The sequence below is a fragment of the Bombus pyrosoma genome, linkage group LG11 (genome assembly GCF_014825855.1).
Source record: "Bombus pyrosoma isolate SC7728 linkage group LG11, ASM1482585v1, whole genome shotgun sequence".
NCBI lineage: Eukaryota > Metazoa > Arthropoda > Insecta > Hymenoptera > Apidae > Bombus > Bombus pyrosoma.
The window spans coordinates 6,991,241-7,008,284 of record NC_057780.1 but is presented as its reverse complement, the minus strand read 5'-3'; the positions used below and the strand labels follow the sequence as shown (position 1 = coordinate 7,008,284).

Genomic DNA, 17,044 nt, shown 5'->3' with positions numbered 1-17,044 from the left:
CATGATAACACATACGAGTAATATTTATAAAATTAAATGTTTTTTATTTTTATTGAAAAATTGAACGAACCCATATAATGGATACGAATGTTAGTATGACTGTAGAAAGTGCTATAGAAATGTTCACATCTATCATGTGTTCTTTAAACGAAATTGGTAAACAAACATTTTTATCGTTCATTGCTGATAATTGGAAACCACAAAATGTAAGGATAGAATCTCTTTCAAAGAATGCATATGGCATGGCAGATGATTGTCATAACAAACATAGTTTGCAGGAAGAAAAGTTAAACACTATAAAAGACATTGTTCTCAATATCAGAAATAAAGTACCAACAAATGGAATATTTCCATCAGAGAACATTGTATCACCAACGATTGGACAGGTCTGCTATTTTCTAAATAAGTAAAACTATATATTAATTTTTCAACCTATATGTTACAAAGGAAAAATATAAGTTTTATAACTCTGCAGAACTCAGACTGTGATCCTCGTTCAACAAAACATGTTGATGCATTTCTTTATGATGAGAAGGAAGTAGATGAACTTATAGAAAGTGGGGAGCTGAATACTTTGTATTGCTCTGACTGTGGATCCAGCAATATGAAACAATACAGTAAGAAAAACTCAACATTTTTCTTGTATTATGTGATTTCCTTAAATCATATTTTATGAAAACAAAATGTATTTGTTTTTAGATATCATTTCACACTCCTTATCAGTGGCTGCTATATTGTATATATTTCACAGTGTTTTACCAAGTTTAAGTGATAAAGTTGTACTTGACATAGGATCCCGATTGGGTGCTGTTTTATATGGAGTAATGATTTTTCTTCTTTTCTAAATAACAGTTCAATAATTAAAAGATGTATGTTATTATTTAAAAATCTGTCCTTCAGGCACATACATTCACATCTGCCAAGAAGATTATTGGCGTTGAAATGAACAAAGAACTTTGCTCACTCCAAAATGAGATAGTAAATAAATACAAAATGAATGATCGTATTGAGATTGTGAACAAGAGGATTGAGGAATGTCCTGAAATCATTCAGAAGAGTAATATCATCATTATACACAACCCATTTGAATTTTATGTTTCACACTCAGTACATAGAGACATTTGGACTTTTTTAAAAGCCACTATCCAAAGTGGAACAATTCTAGTTACCAAACCATCCATTGAAACTACTTTTAAAAATCTAAAAATTAAAGAAGTAAATAAATGGGTAAAGCCTTATGAACAAGAGGAGACTATATCAGAACCTTATATATTTGCATCATTATTTTTGGACCCTACTGAATATGCAGACATTAAATTCTATGAAGTCATCTAAATTTAAGGAAACTATTAAAATCGAAAAATAATGACTGAAAATTTATATAAAGCATGATACATAATTTGACATCGCAATTTATTAAAAAGAAATTTGTTTAATTTCTTGATTTGTTTTGCATAAAGAGTTAATAAAAGTTGAATTTGTTAATCGTAAATTTCATAATCTTTTCAAAGTTTGTTTAATTTCTTGATTTGTTTCGCATAAAGAGTTAATAAAAGTTGAATTTGTTAATCGTAAATTTCATAATCTTTTCGTTTTTTGCGAGATAAGAGGAAGGAAAATAAATCGTTTAGGAATCGTACGAAAGCTAACGATTTACGATACAGATGCAATCGCGACAATAACTCTTGCGTCAATTGTAGGTGGAAAGCTTCCCTTCTAGGAGACTGATTTCAATGCAATGGATCCCCTCCTTTTACACAGGAACTCGAGTATAGGTGGTCACCGCGGTATGGTCAAGTTCAAATCTCGAGTTCAGTCGGCCATCAGCTACGATTGACGTACAATCATTGCATACATGGCTTTTCTCAATTACTACAGTCAGAAATTATTATCCGTGGATAGCGAGCAACAATGAACATAAAGAATGTTTGGTCAAATTTCTCAGACTTTAGTTTAAAAGTTAGGTTGTTTCGTGACGTAAACGTGTCCAAAATTAAATACAATAAATTTCCTTTTTCGTTTTCTTGTAAAAAAGACTCTTTGTTGCATTTATAATTTTTTTATAATAATTGTTTATAAAATTATTTTATATTACCAATCTGGAATAAAATGCAGAACACGACATCAATATGGACAGGTAAGAATTGTACAGTGAAATAAAAAATTTAGAATGATAAATATCTCTCTCTATCTCAATTCTACGCATGTTTGTAACAATATGCATTTTGCATGAATATTTTCTAATAATTCTTATTGTTACTCCATTGTTAGAGTAAAACATTTTTGATTCAATTGTAAATTCCTCAAATTGTTTTGTAAACATTATTCATCTGGAAATTAATGCGGGCACATGATATATGTTATTACCTATTTAGGACGTACGAGTCATTAGCCTTGGACCGACACTGACCTGATTTCGTCACAAATATGAGCCCGGCTAGTAGGCTTGGTTATAACCTTCCATCGGTCGTGTCATCTTCGACTTCCTAAATAGAAATTATGCAATTTCTTCCTATATCATCGACTTCTCCTTTGTCCCAATAAAATATGAAAATCAAACAAAAATTATTAAAACGACATCCCCCTTCTTTCAGTAATGACATGCATTGAAAACGATGTTTACAAATATATTTTTTATCTCTTTATTTATTAAACACCATCCGTCCTAATATAATGTCAAATCGATGAACATGAATCAAGAAAAACAAACTGGGAAAATATTACTCGATCTTTTAAACTTGATATTTTTCCAGACCTTGTAATTATGTTTACGTATTTTACGTCTCGTTTCCTCTGATGGAGAAAAAAAATAATACCGAGGATCCTGTGTCGTAATCTTATCTTTCCCTGGACATACTGCCGCCTGTATGCAATTAGCGGGCACTCCCGACCGATAGAAAACAACGCGTGGGCGATATTAAAAAAACAAGACAGAGACAATAGAAAAGAGAAAAAATGTACATTATATTACGCTCGTTGCGGTGTGCACGGTTATTTCGCACAATGAACAAGAGAGTCGAACGAAACGGTCGCAGCACAGATAGGCTCAAGTGGCCAAGGGGCACTTGAACTGACGAGATAATGGACCGTTTGTCGAGAAAGAGAAAGAATCAAACGATACCGAGCGGTACGCGCGACGGTTGCTGCAACCGCGATCATTCAATCGCACTTTCTTGTTTCTTTGCTTCCAATGACGCACTTATGACGTCAATCGGAGAAGCAAGAAGCAACCCTGGCATACCTTCCACGCATCTTTCCCTCCGCATTTCTTCGACCCGGATATACGATCCTTGACTTATCTTTTTCAGCGATTCTTCGTTTTGCAAAAAATCACTTTCACATAGAAACAAATATATCATTGATGTTTTGATCCTTTTTTTTGGAAAATTTTGAATTTATTTTAATATTTGAACATTCATCATAGAAAACTTGTATGTATATATTGTATTTGTTATAGATTACAGAATTATTTAAACAGTCGATTACGTATTATATTAATAAACGATGATATTCAGTAAGATTGTCTTTAATACTTGTTACATAGTTTAAGACAATTTTTTTATTAAGTGTTTACTTGCAATAAATACATTTTCAGATTAATTTCAAATTTCAAGATGTTTTATATAATGCATATAATATATACATAACAGTTTTCCATGGCAAATATTCAAATAGTAATACACATGTATTTATAATATCGTCACTCTTTTGTGGCTCTGTATGGCTTATAATATGTATATGTACATAGTACATCGAAATATAATCACAGTTACCGTCCCATATGGGAAATAGCACTATAATTCCAAGATTAGATAAGAGCTTGTAGTGACAGTGTTAGTATAACAAAAATTTATGTCGTTTGTAATATACTGTCATAAAGGTGGTTTGTAGTGATATTTCTTCATGGACGCCGACGTGTAGGATGAAATGATACCCGTTGAATAAATAATTCAAATGCCATCTTTCATATTTGAAAATCTATTGAATTCTTACGAATAATTGTTACTTATGAGATTGTTTCTCCGTTAATCCATTAAGGATCAGTTTCAAGTGGAAGACACAGAATCAGAAATAGAAATATGAATTGAAATAGGAATAGAAATAGAAATATTTCATAACTAGAACGTTAGAAAATAAAAGACGATAAGGTAAATTGATTACAAAAAAAATTACGAATAAAATATTATCGCAATATTGGGTTTTAATGTGTTACTATCTTTAACGATTGAATTATCACACTCTACAAACACTCACCATTTAAACTGTGGATGTTTATGCGTTTTTAGGAAATTTAAAATTCCAAAGATCTATAGAACACATATAATATGCAAAAATATATTCAATGTAGAGCACTTATTGTGATTTGTGATATTGTGTATCTACTTAAATTCCAATCCTTTGATTAAGCTTATAAAAATATGAAATTGCATGAATAATATGTGCAGTCTAGGTCATCATAAGAATTCAGAGATCGTTCCATGAATTTCCCGGCATTCCAATTTCGAATCATATGTTCTCTCATTCATGTTCTAGTCAGGCGATCTCGTCGAACGATGTCGTCATCGCAGGCCGATTGCGTAGCAGCATCGGAAGCAATTTAATAAACCATCCACCAAAGAAAAGGGTGAATTTTCCGAAGATCATGAACTTAACCTATATATCGAACATCGACGAAGATCAAATCCTTTCAGTTCATAATGATCTACTTAAAAATGGAAAAAAAGGTGAAAGGAAGAATGAAAAGAAAGACAATTTGGAAGATCATAACAGGAGTTCTTTTAAATCGAATTGCAGCCGATTATTCAAACCGGGTCAGTTGATCAAGCTACGTTTCCCATCTATCTCTCACGTGGTTCACGGAAACGAACATGGCGACCTCTACTATCGTCGGCGCCGTGGCCGCGATTGGTTTAGAATCAGTGCGCGATGCGTCTCCTGTATTTCAAATCGAACATCAAGCAACCGAGTGCCTTTGAGACAATGCACGTATCCTCGGCGAAGTAGTCGATGTGAGATTCAATCTTCCTTAACTCCTGAAGCGACAGAATTAAAACAGCTGCTACGAGGACGAGGCTACACCGAAGAGAAGAACAAGGTATATTCCTATATAGCAAAGCCACGTTTCACCAAATACATACAACATATACATACAGGGTGGCCCGTAATTCATGGTACAAATGGCGTCAGGTAGATTCTATGGTGCAAAATAAAATGAAAATCAAGGATAAGGAAATTGTGTTGATGGCTTTGTTTTCGAGAAAATTGAAATTAAAAGTTTGTTTGGTATATGTGAAGTTGACCAATTTCCAGCTAGACAGAAATAAACAAATGACAGAAGGTTATTCTGCATATGCAAATAAAAATGAAAATATAGAGTAAAATTTTGTCATTTAATGCTTCTTTTTGGAGAAAGTAGAATTGGAAAGTGTTAGTCAAGAATTAAGACAATATTTGTGTTAAGGGAAATTTTCAAATTTGATTTTCAATTTTAATTTTATTATTTTTGATTTTAAGCTATAGACTCCCACTGACCCAATTTATACCATGAATTACGGACCGTCCTGTATATTATAGAGGGTGTCCCAGTATTCATGGCACAATTGGCAAGGAGATGAATAAGTAACTCGAACATATAGAATACAATTTGTTCATATGATAGTTTGTTTTGGAGTAAATTGAGTTTGAAAATTTGTCATTATACTTGAATTTGATTAATTTCGAGTTGGACAGGACTAAATAAGCGGCAGGAGGTTGTTCTAGGTGTGAAAATTAATCGAAAATGCAGAATAAAATTTGTCTACAGGACGCCCAGTTTTCGAGAAAACAAAATTTAAGAGTTTATCAAGAACGCAGTGTCTCAGGCTAATCCTTAACTAAACACGTTCAAACACTATCTTCTTGAAAACAAGATCTTAAACATAACAGCTTTATTCTACATTTTTCACTTATTTTCGCATATACAATCATTTCTTGTCGATCCTGTTTTCTCACGTTCATTCGGTAATTCGCCAAATTCGCATATACTAAACAACTTTTCAAATTTAATTTTATTAAAGACGAAGCGTGGTATGAACAAATGTTATTCTATATTTTCGATGTATTTTTCATATATGATTCCTGAGACAACTTATATATCAATTGATTCGTTTAAAGAAGTAAATCATATAAACCAAAATTATTTCGCCGTAATAATCTTCGTATTGTATACACTCGAGTTACTTTGTTAACTAATTTTTTACATTTTCAGATTGGTTTCAAATTTTACCAATATAATTATAGTAGTCGTTCGTAGTAATCATTGTAGAGCCAATGAAATATCAAAATGTCTTAAATTGCATACATAAAATTTTGTATGGTGAATGTTCGTTCATAAGCCACTATATTATTATATATATGTTGTATTTCACGAAATGTGGCTTTACGAGAAATGCTGTAAAATATTAGTCATAAATAGAGCAGAAAGTTCATTTATTTTCTTCATATATTTATTTATTCAATGTATATATTATATATATCTTTTTTATTTTAAAAAGGTTTATTGTGTATCAAACATTTGTCCAATACTTCGATAAGAATATTCAATTTTATATTCTTGATAACTAAGACTATCTAATTTATATTCTTGATAACAACTTTTCGCAAAATAATTTTGTTTCCATAATCTACATGTGCATTAAAACAAATCAATCGATATATAATATATTGTATTTTATTAAACGTGGCTTTTCTAGGAATATTCCGATATACCAATTATGTACATACACATATATAATATATACGTATATGTATATATTTATTTACTTTGTTAGGGGTGTTCGAAGAATAATTTCCTCAGCGGTGAGAAATCGGAAGTGGAGCGTCGATCTTCGAAGCAGAACGTGGATTTATCGTCCTCGAACGCGGTACAGACGTCGCGAAAACGACGCGTAGGCATCGTGGAGAATCAGTACGTCGCCGAGAGTGACGCCGGCTCGTCGGTATGCGACTTGGTTCAAAGTTTGGAACGAGTGCTCGGTGAGAAGAACAAGGGGGTCACGATGAAGTCGAAGAAGCAACAGAACGCTCTGGAGGGTATCGTCGACCCTATAGAAGAGAATGAAACCTATGACGAGTTCGACACGGTGAGAATGCCAGTTGTTAGATCCCTGAGCAAGAGTCCACAGAGCGACGAAGGTATTGAAACGGACACGGATCGAAGAAGAGGATCGATGGCCCGATGCTGGAGCCTCGATTCGGCCGCAGCCAGTGACGAGGACACATCTCTGACTACTCACCAACAGAAACGACACAAACTACGGGTTACTAGATGCTGCAGCTCCGATAGTGCAGTGCTCAGCGACGAGGACCAAATAAAAGGTGAGGGGGATGGAATCATGCCACCAGTTGCTCTCTCACGAAGACAATGGAGAGGGGAGAATCAGTTGAAAACACGATCCTGACCACGCGTGCTGTGTCAATGACATCATCGTTCCTTTCCTTCTTTTTTCTCGCATCGTCTTACGTGTTATTCGTTCTGTTCTGTTGACCCGTTGTGTTTCTCTCCTAATGGCGGTATAGTTAAAATTTTTTTAAAGTTCTGCCTTTTGAAAATTGGTGATAAATCTATGATGTTTTATAAGAATAACCGTTTGATTGAGTAAAGCTGTGTTAACATTTGCAATATTTCATTTGCGATTTTTTGTTTTTAGTCAGTTTATGTTATTGAATTTTATTAATCCATTAAACATCAACATTGTGTTAACATTTGCAACAGTTTATTTATAACTTCTTTTTAGCCAATTCACACGATTGAATCATATAGAATTCATATTGTGATTATAAAAAGAAATTCTAAGAATTTATTTAATATTTTTTTCATGACTATCTTTTCTTCTATCTAGATTTTCTAGATTCCATTATATGAAATTTGAAGAAATTGAAGTATTTAATATAAAGTTAAGAATTCTCAGTGTTTTACAAATGAAATTTAGTTTATTTTTTAATAAATAATTTTTTGTAAGATAGGATGGGGAATTGTTTTTAAAAATTAAAATAATTATGAAACATTTTTTGCAGGATGGGATAGTACAAATATGGTGGAGGGAAGCGAGACTGAGCATAATGAGGGAAGACCTAGATATTGGAGAACACCCAGTGTAGTTGTTAGTGATTACTCTGATTATTCTTATTTAGATGAAAAACTAGAGAGAAATGATCTTGACCTTGAAAAGTATGAAAGGATTGGTGGCACTCCTAGCCAAGCAAGTAGCTGCTCTTGCTTGGATTGTGATGAAATACGTGAATCTTTAGATACTCAGTTCCTACAAGTCTGCCGTAGTAGACGACATTCAGACTCTTGCTGTTTGTGTCTTGACTCTATAAATGCTGTTGCTGTAAGGTATTTATTTCTTAAATTCTTCGTTCTTCTTTAACATGACCGATACTTTACTAATGAATATTCTGTTTAGAAACCTCAATGAGACTGGAAATAGAAGAAATTCTTGCCTGGATTCCACTGACTCCTACTACTCCAAACTCAACACACAGTTTACACAGTACATGCCACGGAACTCTTCAGAGTTGCAAGAAGATATAAAAGTTGGCTTATTGAACATTCCACCAGCACGAAAAATCTCAGACTGTTCCACTACATCTAGTCTTAGTGGAGACGAATCTGACGTCGCTGAAATACAACCAATCAAGTCCTCCAAGGTGAGTGCTAGTATCTAAAAATTATTTTTCATCCTAATGTTTTGATAAACACACAATATTGTACTATTTCAAGAAACAAAATGATGCCCGATTTTAAATTTGTTTCTACACCATAACTGATTTTTAAAGAAGGTTGTATGTTATATACCAATAGTTGGAGCTGTTTTGAGAAAAATATAAATTGCAGAAGAGAAAAAGTGAAAAATCAATAAATAGAATTTATGGAAACCCATTGTTCTATCTTCGTCACTTTGACATACTTCCATTCCAGGTGTATAAATATTTCAATGTTAGACCGAAGGAAAAAGACTATGTTTTGCGCGACACATCATCACTACCAATACATTGTCGTTTCTGTGAACAAACACGTAATTTATCTTACGCAACGTCATGCTTCTTGTGCTCCAGTTTGCGAACAAACGGACTATTCATTCGTCGAGAGGAATGGGATTCGTCTCAGTATGTAGGAAACTTTAATGAACTGACAATGTGCCTGCACAGACATCAACTTTTTCCATTTGTTTATATCTCTTCAACAATATTTCATTCTCCTGTTTTTAATCTGCATTTGTCTCCTTTTTCTGTAGCCTTGAAGTTTGTTGAAAGGATTGATTGTTCTGCCGTAAGAGAGATAAAGAATTTGAAATATTTTTGGGAAATCGATATATTTTCGAAGATAAGTAAAGCGTGGGATCTTCGATGATTACAAATTGTTATTCCTGTCGACGAAGGACGCAAGAATGTGGCAGCCGCAGAAACGTTCTTTTACGCGTTCTTTTCTCTTGGAATCTGTTATGCATGCCTTTCCTTTGTACGTACAAATGTACATACTTATCTTTATCTACCTACTCATTTAACATACGGATCATCGTGTTTACATACCGTGTTGTGCACGTGTACGCTCGCTTTGTGCATTCTTTGCGTAGGTTCAATCGATGTTCGCTCTATGCCAAGACATAGTCGAATGGAATGCAACTCTTATAGTCACTATTTTCCTCATTCCCTGTTTATAAAATTGTAGGCATACAAAATTTTTACGATTTCTGGGAAAGTAAAATTATCTGCAAGGTATTTAATGTAATTGAATACTTTACTAAATTTATCTTGAAGAATTCATATTGGCCAAAGTTACTGGGTCAATCCAAGAACATTCGTAGATGTTCTATCGAGATGTTTTTCATGATTCAACTGGTGTTAAAAAAAACGATGTTTTAAAAACACCAACATTGATGTAAAAAGCCACGGTTCATAAACACCGCTGTAAATTTTATAGTTCTCCGTCGATATCTTTTTTCTCGAGCATGTGGAAGATTCATCGTTTAGACAAGAAACTGGATCTGTTTATTACATAAATTTACACCCCCGATTTAAATCAAACTTTCTAAACAATCATACAGTTCTTCGAAGATATCTCTTTTAAACTCTCATGTTACACCTGCGATCTCCTCAGTAGTTTTATTTTCCACTAAACGTACCTTCAATTTCCTTCACAAGATCTTCATCATCGAGAATCACAAAGAAGACAACGCATCCTGAAGGTGTTCAAAGAACCGGCACGGAACTTTTACTTTTAAATATCGTTCTATTCTGTGCTGGCGTGCATTCAGCTGTAAAAGTGCAAGATATCTCTCCAGGCAGCCAGCATTCGACTGGCCGCGGTAACAGGGATCAGACAGTCAGTCAGCTCAGTTGGAATCAGTGATAGCGGTTAGTCAGTCGGTAGCGTCGGTTTCCAAGGGTTCTATCGGCCAGTGTCAGCCACGGTATACTTGCTATACTGATTATCATTGTCAGAGTGTGAGGCGCGCGATTTCATCTGCGAGATTCGAAACAGAGCTGTCATCGCTAATGGCTCGTAAAAGTTGCTTTGCCTTCGTTCTATTCTCTGAAGAGTTTATAATTACAGGAAGAAGCGTCCACCGAGTTTCTGAAGTCACAAAGTGACACAAGAGAAGCAGGAAAAATAGAATTCCAGTGAAAGTGAAGGAGCAGTTTATTGTTTCGATGAGTACATAGGAGAGGATGCGTTTCAAGGAGGAGGAGTTTAAATAAACCTAAGATATCGTGTGTCTATATGTGAGCCTGATGAAATCAAGTAGGAGGCATTTTGGATATTTTTAACGCGCCACATGGTACAGTATACTTCTACGATGATGGGAGACGAAGATCATTTTCTGTCTGCGCTATTCATCGTCTTTGAGAACTTTATTGGATTGTCGAGACTCTAGAGGTCTTTTCTGTAAAACTCTATTTTGTAGACATAAACCTCTTTGATTACAATCTCCAATTTCTGACAGCTACTAAAATTGTTCTTCGTTTATATAACAAGAATTTTTCTTTCCAAGTTGCACGTTTCCGAGCGATTAGAAGCGGGAAACAACAAAGTTGTTCAATTACTCGCGGTGTTATCTTTTACTCCAGAGCAGGACGATTGTTTTCAAGACAAGTGGTTCTCAGGAAAAAGAAACAACAAAGATAAAGGTTTACTTGTATAGGTTTTTCATTCAGTTGTCACTCAACAAAGCTCAGTAATTTATATTGTTCGCGCTAGACACCACGATCTCTTGTCATCTGATAAGAATCTAGTTCCCAGAAGGTGTTTCGCGAGTCAAAAAAAATTATCGAAAAATTGCCACGCGATAAAACGATGCAACGTGTTCACAGGCTTGCAATCGATGTCAAGCAATCAGTTAGTTTCTTATTTACGAGCTACGGAACCAGTTATGCTATCCAGCGTATTTCTTGTTTACAATGAAGATTTTGTGCGGCAATAGTTGTATTCGTATGTTTTCACATGCGAGGAAACTTTTTCGACGTTGTGGAAACGTAAAGTGTGGAAAATATTCTGTAAATTCGCTGAGAGTCAATCCTGGAGATGAGATAAACATCAGCTTTAAGGAAATTCTTCCTAGGAATATCGATCACGATTATCACAAGGTATTTGTGAAAAGTATTTTATAATTTGTATGATTTATATCGTGTGAAATTCAAAAAAGTATCTTCTACCATATATAATTGAAAGATATACTAAAATTTGTTGAATGTTTTTGTAAAATATAGGAATTGTATATTTGTTGAGTACCGAGTCTAATTCTAATGCGGCACCTGTATCTGTCACACTTTCTACGTGGAAGGTGACCCAGAAAAACGAGTAGAAGAATTCAGTGATATTTAACTGTTACGGAATAGACGAGTATTGTCCAGTTATGTAAATCCATGAATTGATCCAGAAGGAGATAAGAATAGACAAAAGGCTAATGTTTATTTTAAGTCTTGGTTCTTATTTCAGTTTTCTATGATATGGCCAAGCTGGCTATAATTAATAATTCAATGTCTGAGAAATCTCTTGAACCATCTCTTCAAGAAGATTTTTTAAAGAAACAACTAACTAGGACTTGAAAAATTTCTAAACTGAATCTAGTGAATACTATTTTTATCTTTAAATTTCCACAAAAATTTATTTCTATATCCTTCGAAATTACTCCATTTCCAAGCTATTAGACAATAGTTTTTAAATTTCGCAATTTTAATTCCTTGCAGAATCCTCCGGAATCTCATTCGAATCCCATATTATTGATTAATGGAGCCAGCTGTCAAATCTCCTGAATAATCACCGATGAGAACGCTATCAGACCGTCGTTGTTTTATCGACGTGGATATCAGAAGTGTATTGAAGATAGGGAAGACGGCCACGAGAGATCCGTCCGATAAAAAAAAATCCGCGCGGGCGCAGAGACTGTGTCAAACGCGTTATGAATAAAACATCGGTAGCCGTGACTGAAAATAATATCGCGAGCGCTTGAAAATTCTGTGGCCGCCTGTCGCTTTCGAAACATTCACTGCTTCTCGCGAGCTGACCCGAAAAGGCGATAGTTCGTCCTGCCTCCGGTCGCGAAACCGTAGCTTGACCTTTCCACGAGGGAAAGTAAATCATATACGCTCACAACTCATCTGTCTTGATCCTTTTTTCATTTCTCTTCTCTTCTTTTTTTCGAATTCATTCATCCGCTTTGATTGGTAACTTACTATTTGTTGAAGATCAATTTCATTTCTTTCCTCTTTTTTGTTAACAATCTATACATCTTTTTTTGATTAATAACTTACAAAAGTTTGGTTTTTACAATTTTTTTACAAACGGTTTTAATAGCTGAAGACATTGAGGATCTCCTGGTTTGATTTTCATTTTCTTTTGTTCAAACAAAGTTCTTTTATTGCTGGTATTTCCCTTTATTTGAAGAATTTCTCTTGGAATTTCATATGGAATACGATTGTCCCCCCAAATGTAGCTAAACAATTACTCTTCTTTTGACTTTTTATTCTTCATACAGAAATGTATTCTACCAGAAGAAAAGAAGAATGGCGTTATTAGTATAAATGGAAGACATTGTAAAAGTTGTGAAATTCACGTAAGAATCATTATATCTCTATCTATCCAAACCCAAACCATGAACAATCTTTTCTCATTATATTTTCCTTCCCCAGAAATAGAAACGCACGTGATCCTTGTTGACAACAACAAACTCCAAATATTGCCTCTTAGAAAATGATAATAGCGAGAAAATCAAGTGATTTGTTGTCCTTATCATTATGAAGATATCAACAAAGAAACTCATCATCATTTGGATAATAGAAGATTCGTAGAGAACTAAATTAGTGCGTTCAAGTGGAACGCCGTTTTGCATGTATCAAATGGCCATCGAGTTCCTTTAACTCACGGTTTTGAATAGTTCTCTCTTTAATGGTTATTCGTCGTCGACGTGAGTGGATATTTATTGAACAGCTGTTCTACACGGCTCCTTATCCATCTTTATGTTAGATTAGAAATCACCAGACAAACCTTAATCGTTTATTCGATCGAATTATTATCAGTTGGTTTGATAGGAGAATTGCCAATTGCGACGTTTCCATATCAAGGCACGCGATAATACTTATCTTCTATCTCTATTTTTCTTTTTTTACTTTCGTATATGGCATTTAAATTTTTAGTTGGAGATTTAGCGATTATTCATCTTATTCAACGAACGAAGAGATGACAGTTTGTCTAATATTTTAAAGCGTAATTCGCAATGAAGATTTATGGCCATCAAATGACGTTGTTTGGCAGAAACCAATATTATAATAGTTCAACATCGTGCAATCGGTTTCTAAGCACACAAAAAAAGCGTAACAAAACAATCAAGCGAATGATTGATATCATCGACAACATGGAGAAAGGCGAAGAGTTCGGATCAGGGAGATCACATCCTATATTCTTCATTTATTCCACGATCATATTATCGTAGCTGTTTCTGTGTTTTTATTGTAGTATGCAAAATGTCTTTTAATCAAGTAAAATTATCATTTGTAATTTAGCTTCCATATCTTCGGCTTTCTTACTATTAAAGATTAATGTCGAAGCGGAAGAAAATTTGATGGATCTCTATCTCGGTTCATCTTATAAATTCTAGAATGTTGATCAATTGATCGAATTCCTTTGTATCCGTTCGTTTATTGAAATCCTCGTACATCAGTGTCTCGAGTGATTTCAAGTATCATCTATGATCACACGTGCCGAGAATTCGAAAAATCAAGTCGTTTCCATTCGAAGCAAGATAGAAAGATATTTGCGGTGTCGAGGAGCTAGACAAACACATTATTACGTCAATCAGCGAATCGAATACTGGCTCATTACGCAAGAGGACGGTAACGAGAGGATGTAATCATATACCTTTCGTTTCCTGTCCAGCCGATTCACCTAGTCGATTCATCCGAACACTGGCGACGAAAACAAGCGTAATTTTCTTCGAAACGAAGAGGAAGTTAAACGCTATTTGTAACTCATGCAAGTTATCTTTTTTATGGCGTTTGTTTTCTCTACTACTGATGTTGTTGGCATTATTCTGTATTTTTTTCTTCACTGAAATTTTCTCTTTGATGTTCTTTTATTGAATTCTTCTATCCCTAGAATGTTTCTCTTGATTTAATTACTAGAAATTCTATTTTATGCCTCTGTATCATTTTTTAATTGATAGAGAGGGGAGACTACCGTTAGGATTTCATGACCTGTACCTTAGCCTTGATTCGGTCTTGATTCGGAATACTGTGAGCGGCCGTGAGTGATACTGCATCAATCGGAGCTTCAATTTAGAACCACGCTATATCATGGAGACTACTGTAACAGGAAGCTGTCAATTCGGGTCAGTAGAGGAAAACTGTGCAACCGGGGCTGCCTCGAGCACGCTGTTCCCGATTCTCCATGTCCTCGTGCATTTCTTTTATTCTTCTAATTCATTATTAAGTAAAGTCGTCATTGATATCAATAGTAGTTATTGATATTCTTCTATCAATAACTTGGAAACAATTCCCGGAGAATTCTCAGGAGGAACAGAAATCTTAAAGTAAAATTGCACTTAACGAAGTAAGGTTTTCAAGATTGAACTTCACTTATTTCGTAAGGAGGATTGTTTCTGTAATAATTATCAAGACACAAGGCATTGAAATCAAAGCCAGTTTTACCAAAGACAAATGAAGACTTCTGGGAAGAAATATGATAAGTCACATCTTCTGTTTTTTATAGAAAGGCATTTTTCAATTCAATATACTGTGATGAATATTTTATAATACAGATTATCAGAACGCTAGTTATTCCACAATTTTATAGAAAACTTCTTGGATTTGCTACTTATTTTTAAAAAGTAATACATCTCTACACATAGTAAAGTAAATCAATTTCATTTTCAACAATAATCGAGCAAATTTGCTCGAGCGTGAAAGGATTAAATTCAGTCTTCTCTGGAGGTCTTTTCTTCTTTGAAGCTTTTGAAGTTTCTTTTTTCTCGGATATTTCTTTTAATTGTGTCTAATTGAGTGATGTTATGTAAAAGACGTATCGAGTTACGGCGACATTTTGTAATTCAATAGTTGTTCAGAGTTGTTTGGTTGTCCAGAGTTTAGTAGAGTCTCGATTGCGATGAAGAACAGTCTGGTAGAAACTGATCTTCGTAGTGACTCTCACGCGGCACTAATCAAAGCCTTGGTTGCGTCAAGGTCGACGATGAGATGTATCATTAGAGAGAAGAAATACTATAACAGGTCGGTGACAAAAGTTCGCAGGTGGTCGTGAATGGCAGAATGGTGAAAGGAATCGGACTAGTCATTGTTCACCTGAGATGTGAACTGGTTCGTGGTGTGGATTAATGAAACGTTTAACTGTGACTAAGGCTGCTGTCTCACAGGATAAATGGTGCGGTACTGTGATTAGTTATTGCTCTACTAAACGTCTGTTACCAGTGTCCTGAAGTATATTTATATATTTTTATCCTTTCTTCTCAATTATCAAGAAGTAGAGAATTATAGATGCAAGGAGACCCTGAAGTTAGAAAGAGATTGGATTTTTAATTCTTTGGAGAAGCATCAGGAAGATCTATACTATGGAAGATGCAGAGAATGAAAAGAATTGAAGATCCAAGGAATTTGTAATTTAAGAGAACCAAGGAATTCCAAGTACGAAAAGACCTAAAGTCTGGAAGACTTATTCATTTGTTTCAAAGGAATCAGGAAGCTATGGGATTTAAAATTCAACGATATCTAGGATCTAAATAATCTTGGATTTAGAAGAATGTAGAATCCAAATGAGAATTTGGAATTAGGGAAGATACAAATTCCGAACGATATAGGACTACAAAAGACTCAGGATCCAAGTAATTTAGAATTAAAGAGAATCCAGTGCACTTCGAATCCACTGAATGTTTGCTCCACAAAGATTTAGTATCTAAGAAACTTTGAGTTCTATAGAATTCAGAGTTCAACTTCGAAACTTGAAACTAACACATATAATCTCTCTCTCTCTTCAACGCGCGTGCATGTGTGCGACAAAAAAGCAAGAGAAATCTGAATTGTAAAGATATTTGGAGGCCTGCAGATTAGTCCGAGCGAAGTGAACTTATGAGCAACATAAATCACCGCGAGGCATTAATATGGATCAAGGAAAGAAGAATGAAGCCGAAAATTTGAAAGAAGAGGCTTCGATGACGCCGGTATCGCCTACGTTATTCACACCACCGACTCTGAACTTGATGGAGCAGATTCTTCTGGCGAAAATCGAGAAGCAAAATTTTCACGAGGATGATCGTGAGACTGATGGCCGACTAGGAGGGAAGAAGAAGAATTTCCTTTTAAGAAGGACAGATTCGATGGATAGTCAAAATAGTGCCAGCACCTATAATTCATTTTTATCTAGTGATTCGGCCTCCAGTGGGAACCTTTATTGCAAATGCGACGATTGCTTGTTGGGAATCGTCGATGATTATCAAAGGAGTCCTTTAGTGGTTGATAGGAAAAAGGTATGTCTTTTAAGAACAGGTCTTTTTGAGAT

The 17,044-nt window shown here is 34.7% G+C and overlaps 2 protein-coding genes and 2 long non-coding RNA genes across 5 annotated transcripts in view; 2 read left to right on the top strand and 2 right to left on the bottom strand.

Moving 5' to 3' along the window:
* LOC122572500 overlaps positions 1 to 17,044 on the bottom strand; it is a 38,932-nt gene that overhangs the window by 12,976 nt on the left and 8,912 nt on the right. The gene's annotated exons all lie outside the window — the stretch shown is intronic.
* The window catches only part of LOC122572484, a 27,694-nt gene continuing 11,995 nt past the window's right edge, over positions 1,346 to 17,044 (top strand). Inside the window, exons 1-5 of the mRNA XM_043737462.1 lie at positions 1,346 to 2,137; positions 4,534 to 5,095; positions 6,810 to 7,356; positions 8,056 to 8,377; positions 8,448 to 8,691. Of these exons, the coding sequence (XP_043593397.1) occupies positions 2,130 to 2,137; positions 4,534 to 5,095; positions 6,810 to 7,356; positions 8,056 to 8,377; positions 8,448 to 8,691 (1,683 nt within the window). The 5' untranslated portion in view covers positions 1,346 to 2,129. The remainder of the gene's footprint in view (positions 2,138 to 4,533; positions 5,096 to 6,809; positions 7,357 to 8,055; positions 8,378 to 8,447; positions 8,692 to 17,044) is intronic.
* On the bottom strand, positions 9,340 to 10,156 carry LOC122572502. The gene is made up of 2 exons (XR_006318474.1): positions 9,786 to 10,156; positions 9,340 to 9,694 (listed from the first exon to the last, which is right to left on the bottom strand). It is a non-coding gene; the product is annotated as an uncharacterized LOC122572502 (long non-coding RNA).
* Positions 13,239 to 17,044, top strand: part of LOC122572499 — a 5,304-nt gene continuing 1,498 nt past the window's right edge. The window contains exon 1 of one of the 2 annotated variants that reach the window (XM_043737498.1): positions 13,239 to 17,012. In XM_043737498.1, coding sequence (XP_043593433.1) covers positions 16,647 to 17,012 — 366 coding nt within the window. In that variant the 5' untranslated portion in view covers positions 13,239 to 16,646. The remainder of the gene's footprint in view (positions 17,013 to 17,044) is intronic. The other variant, XM_043737497.1, reaches the window with a different exon arrangement.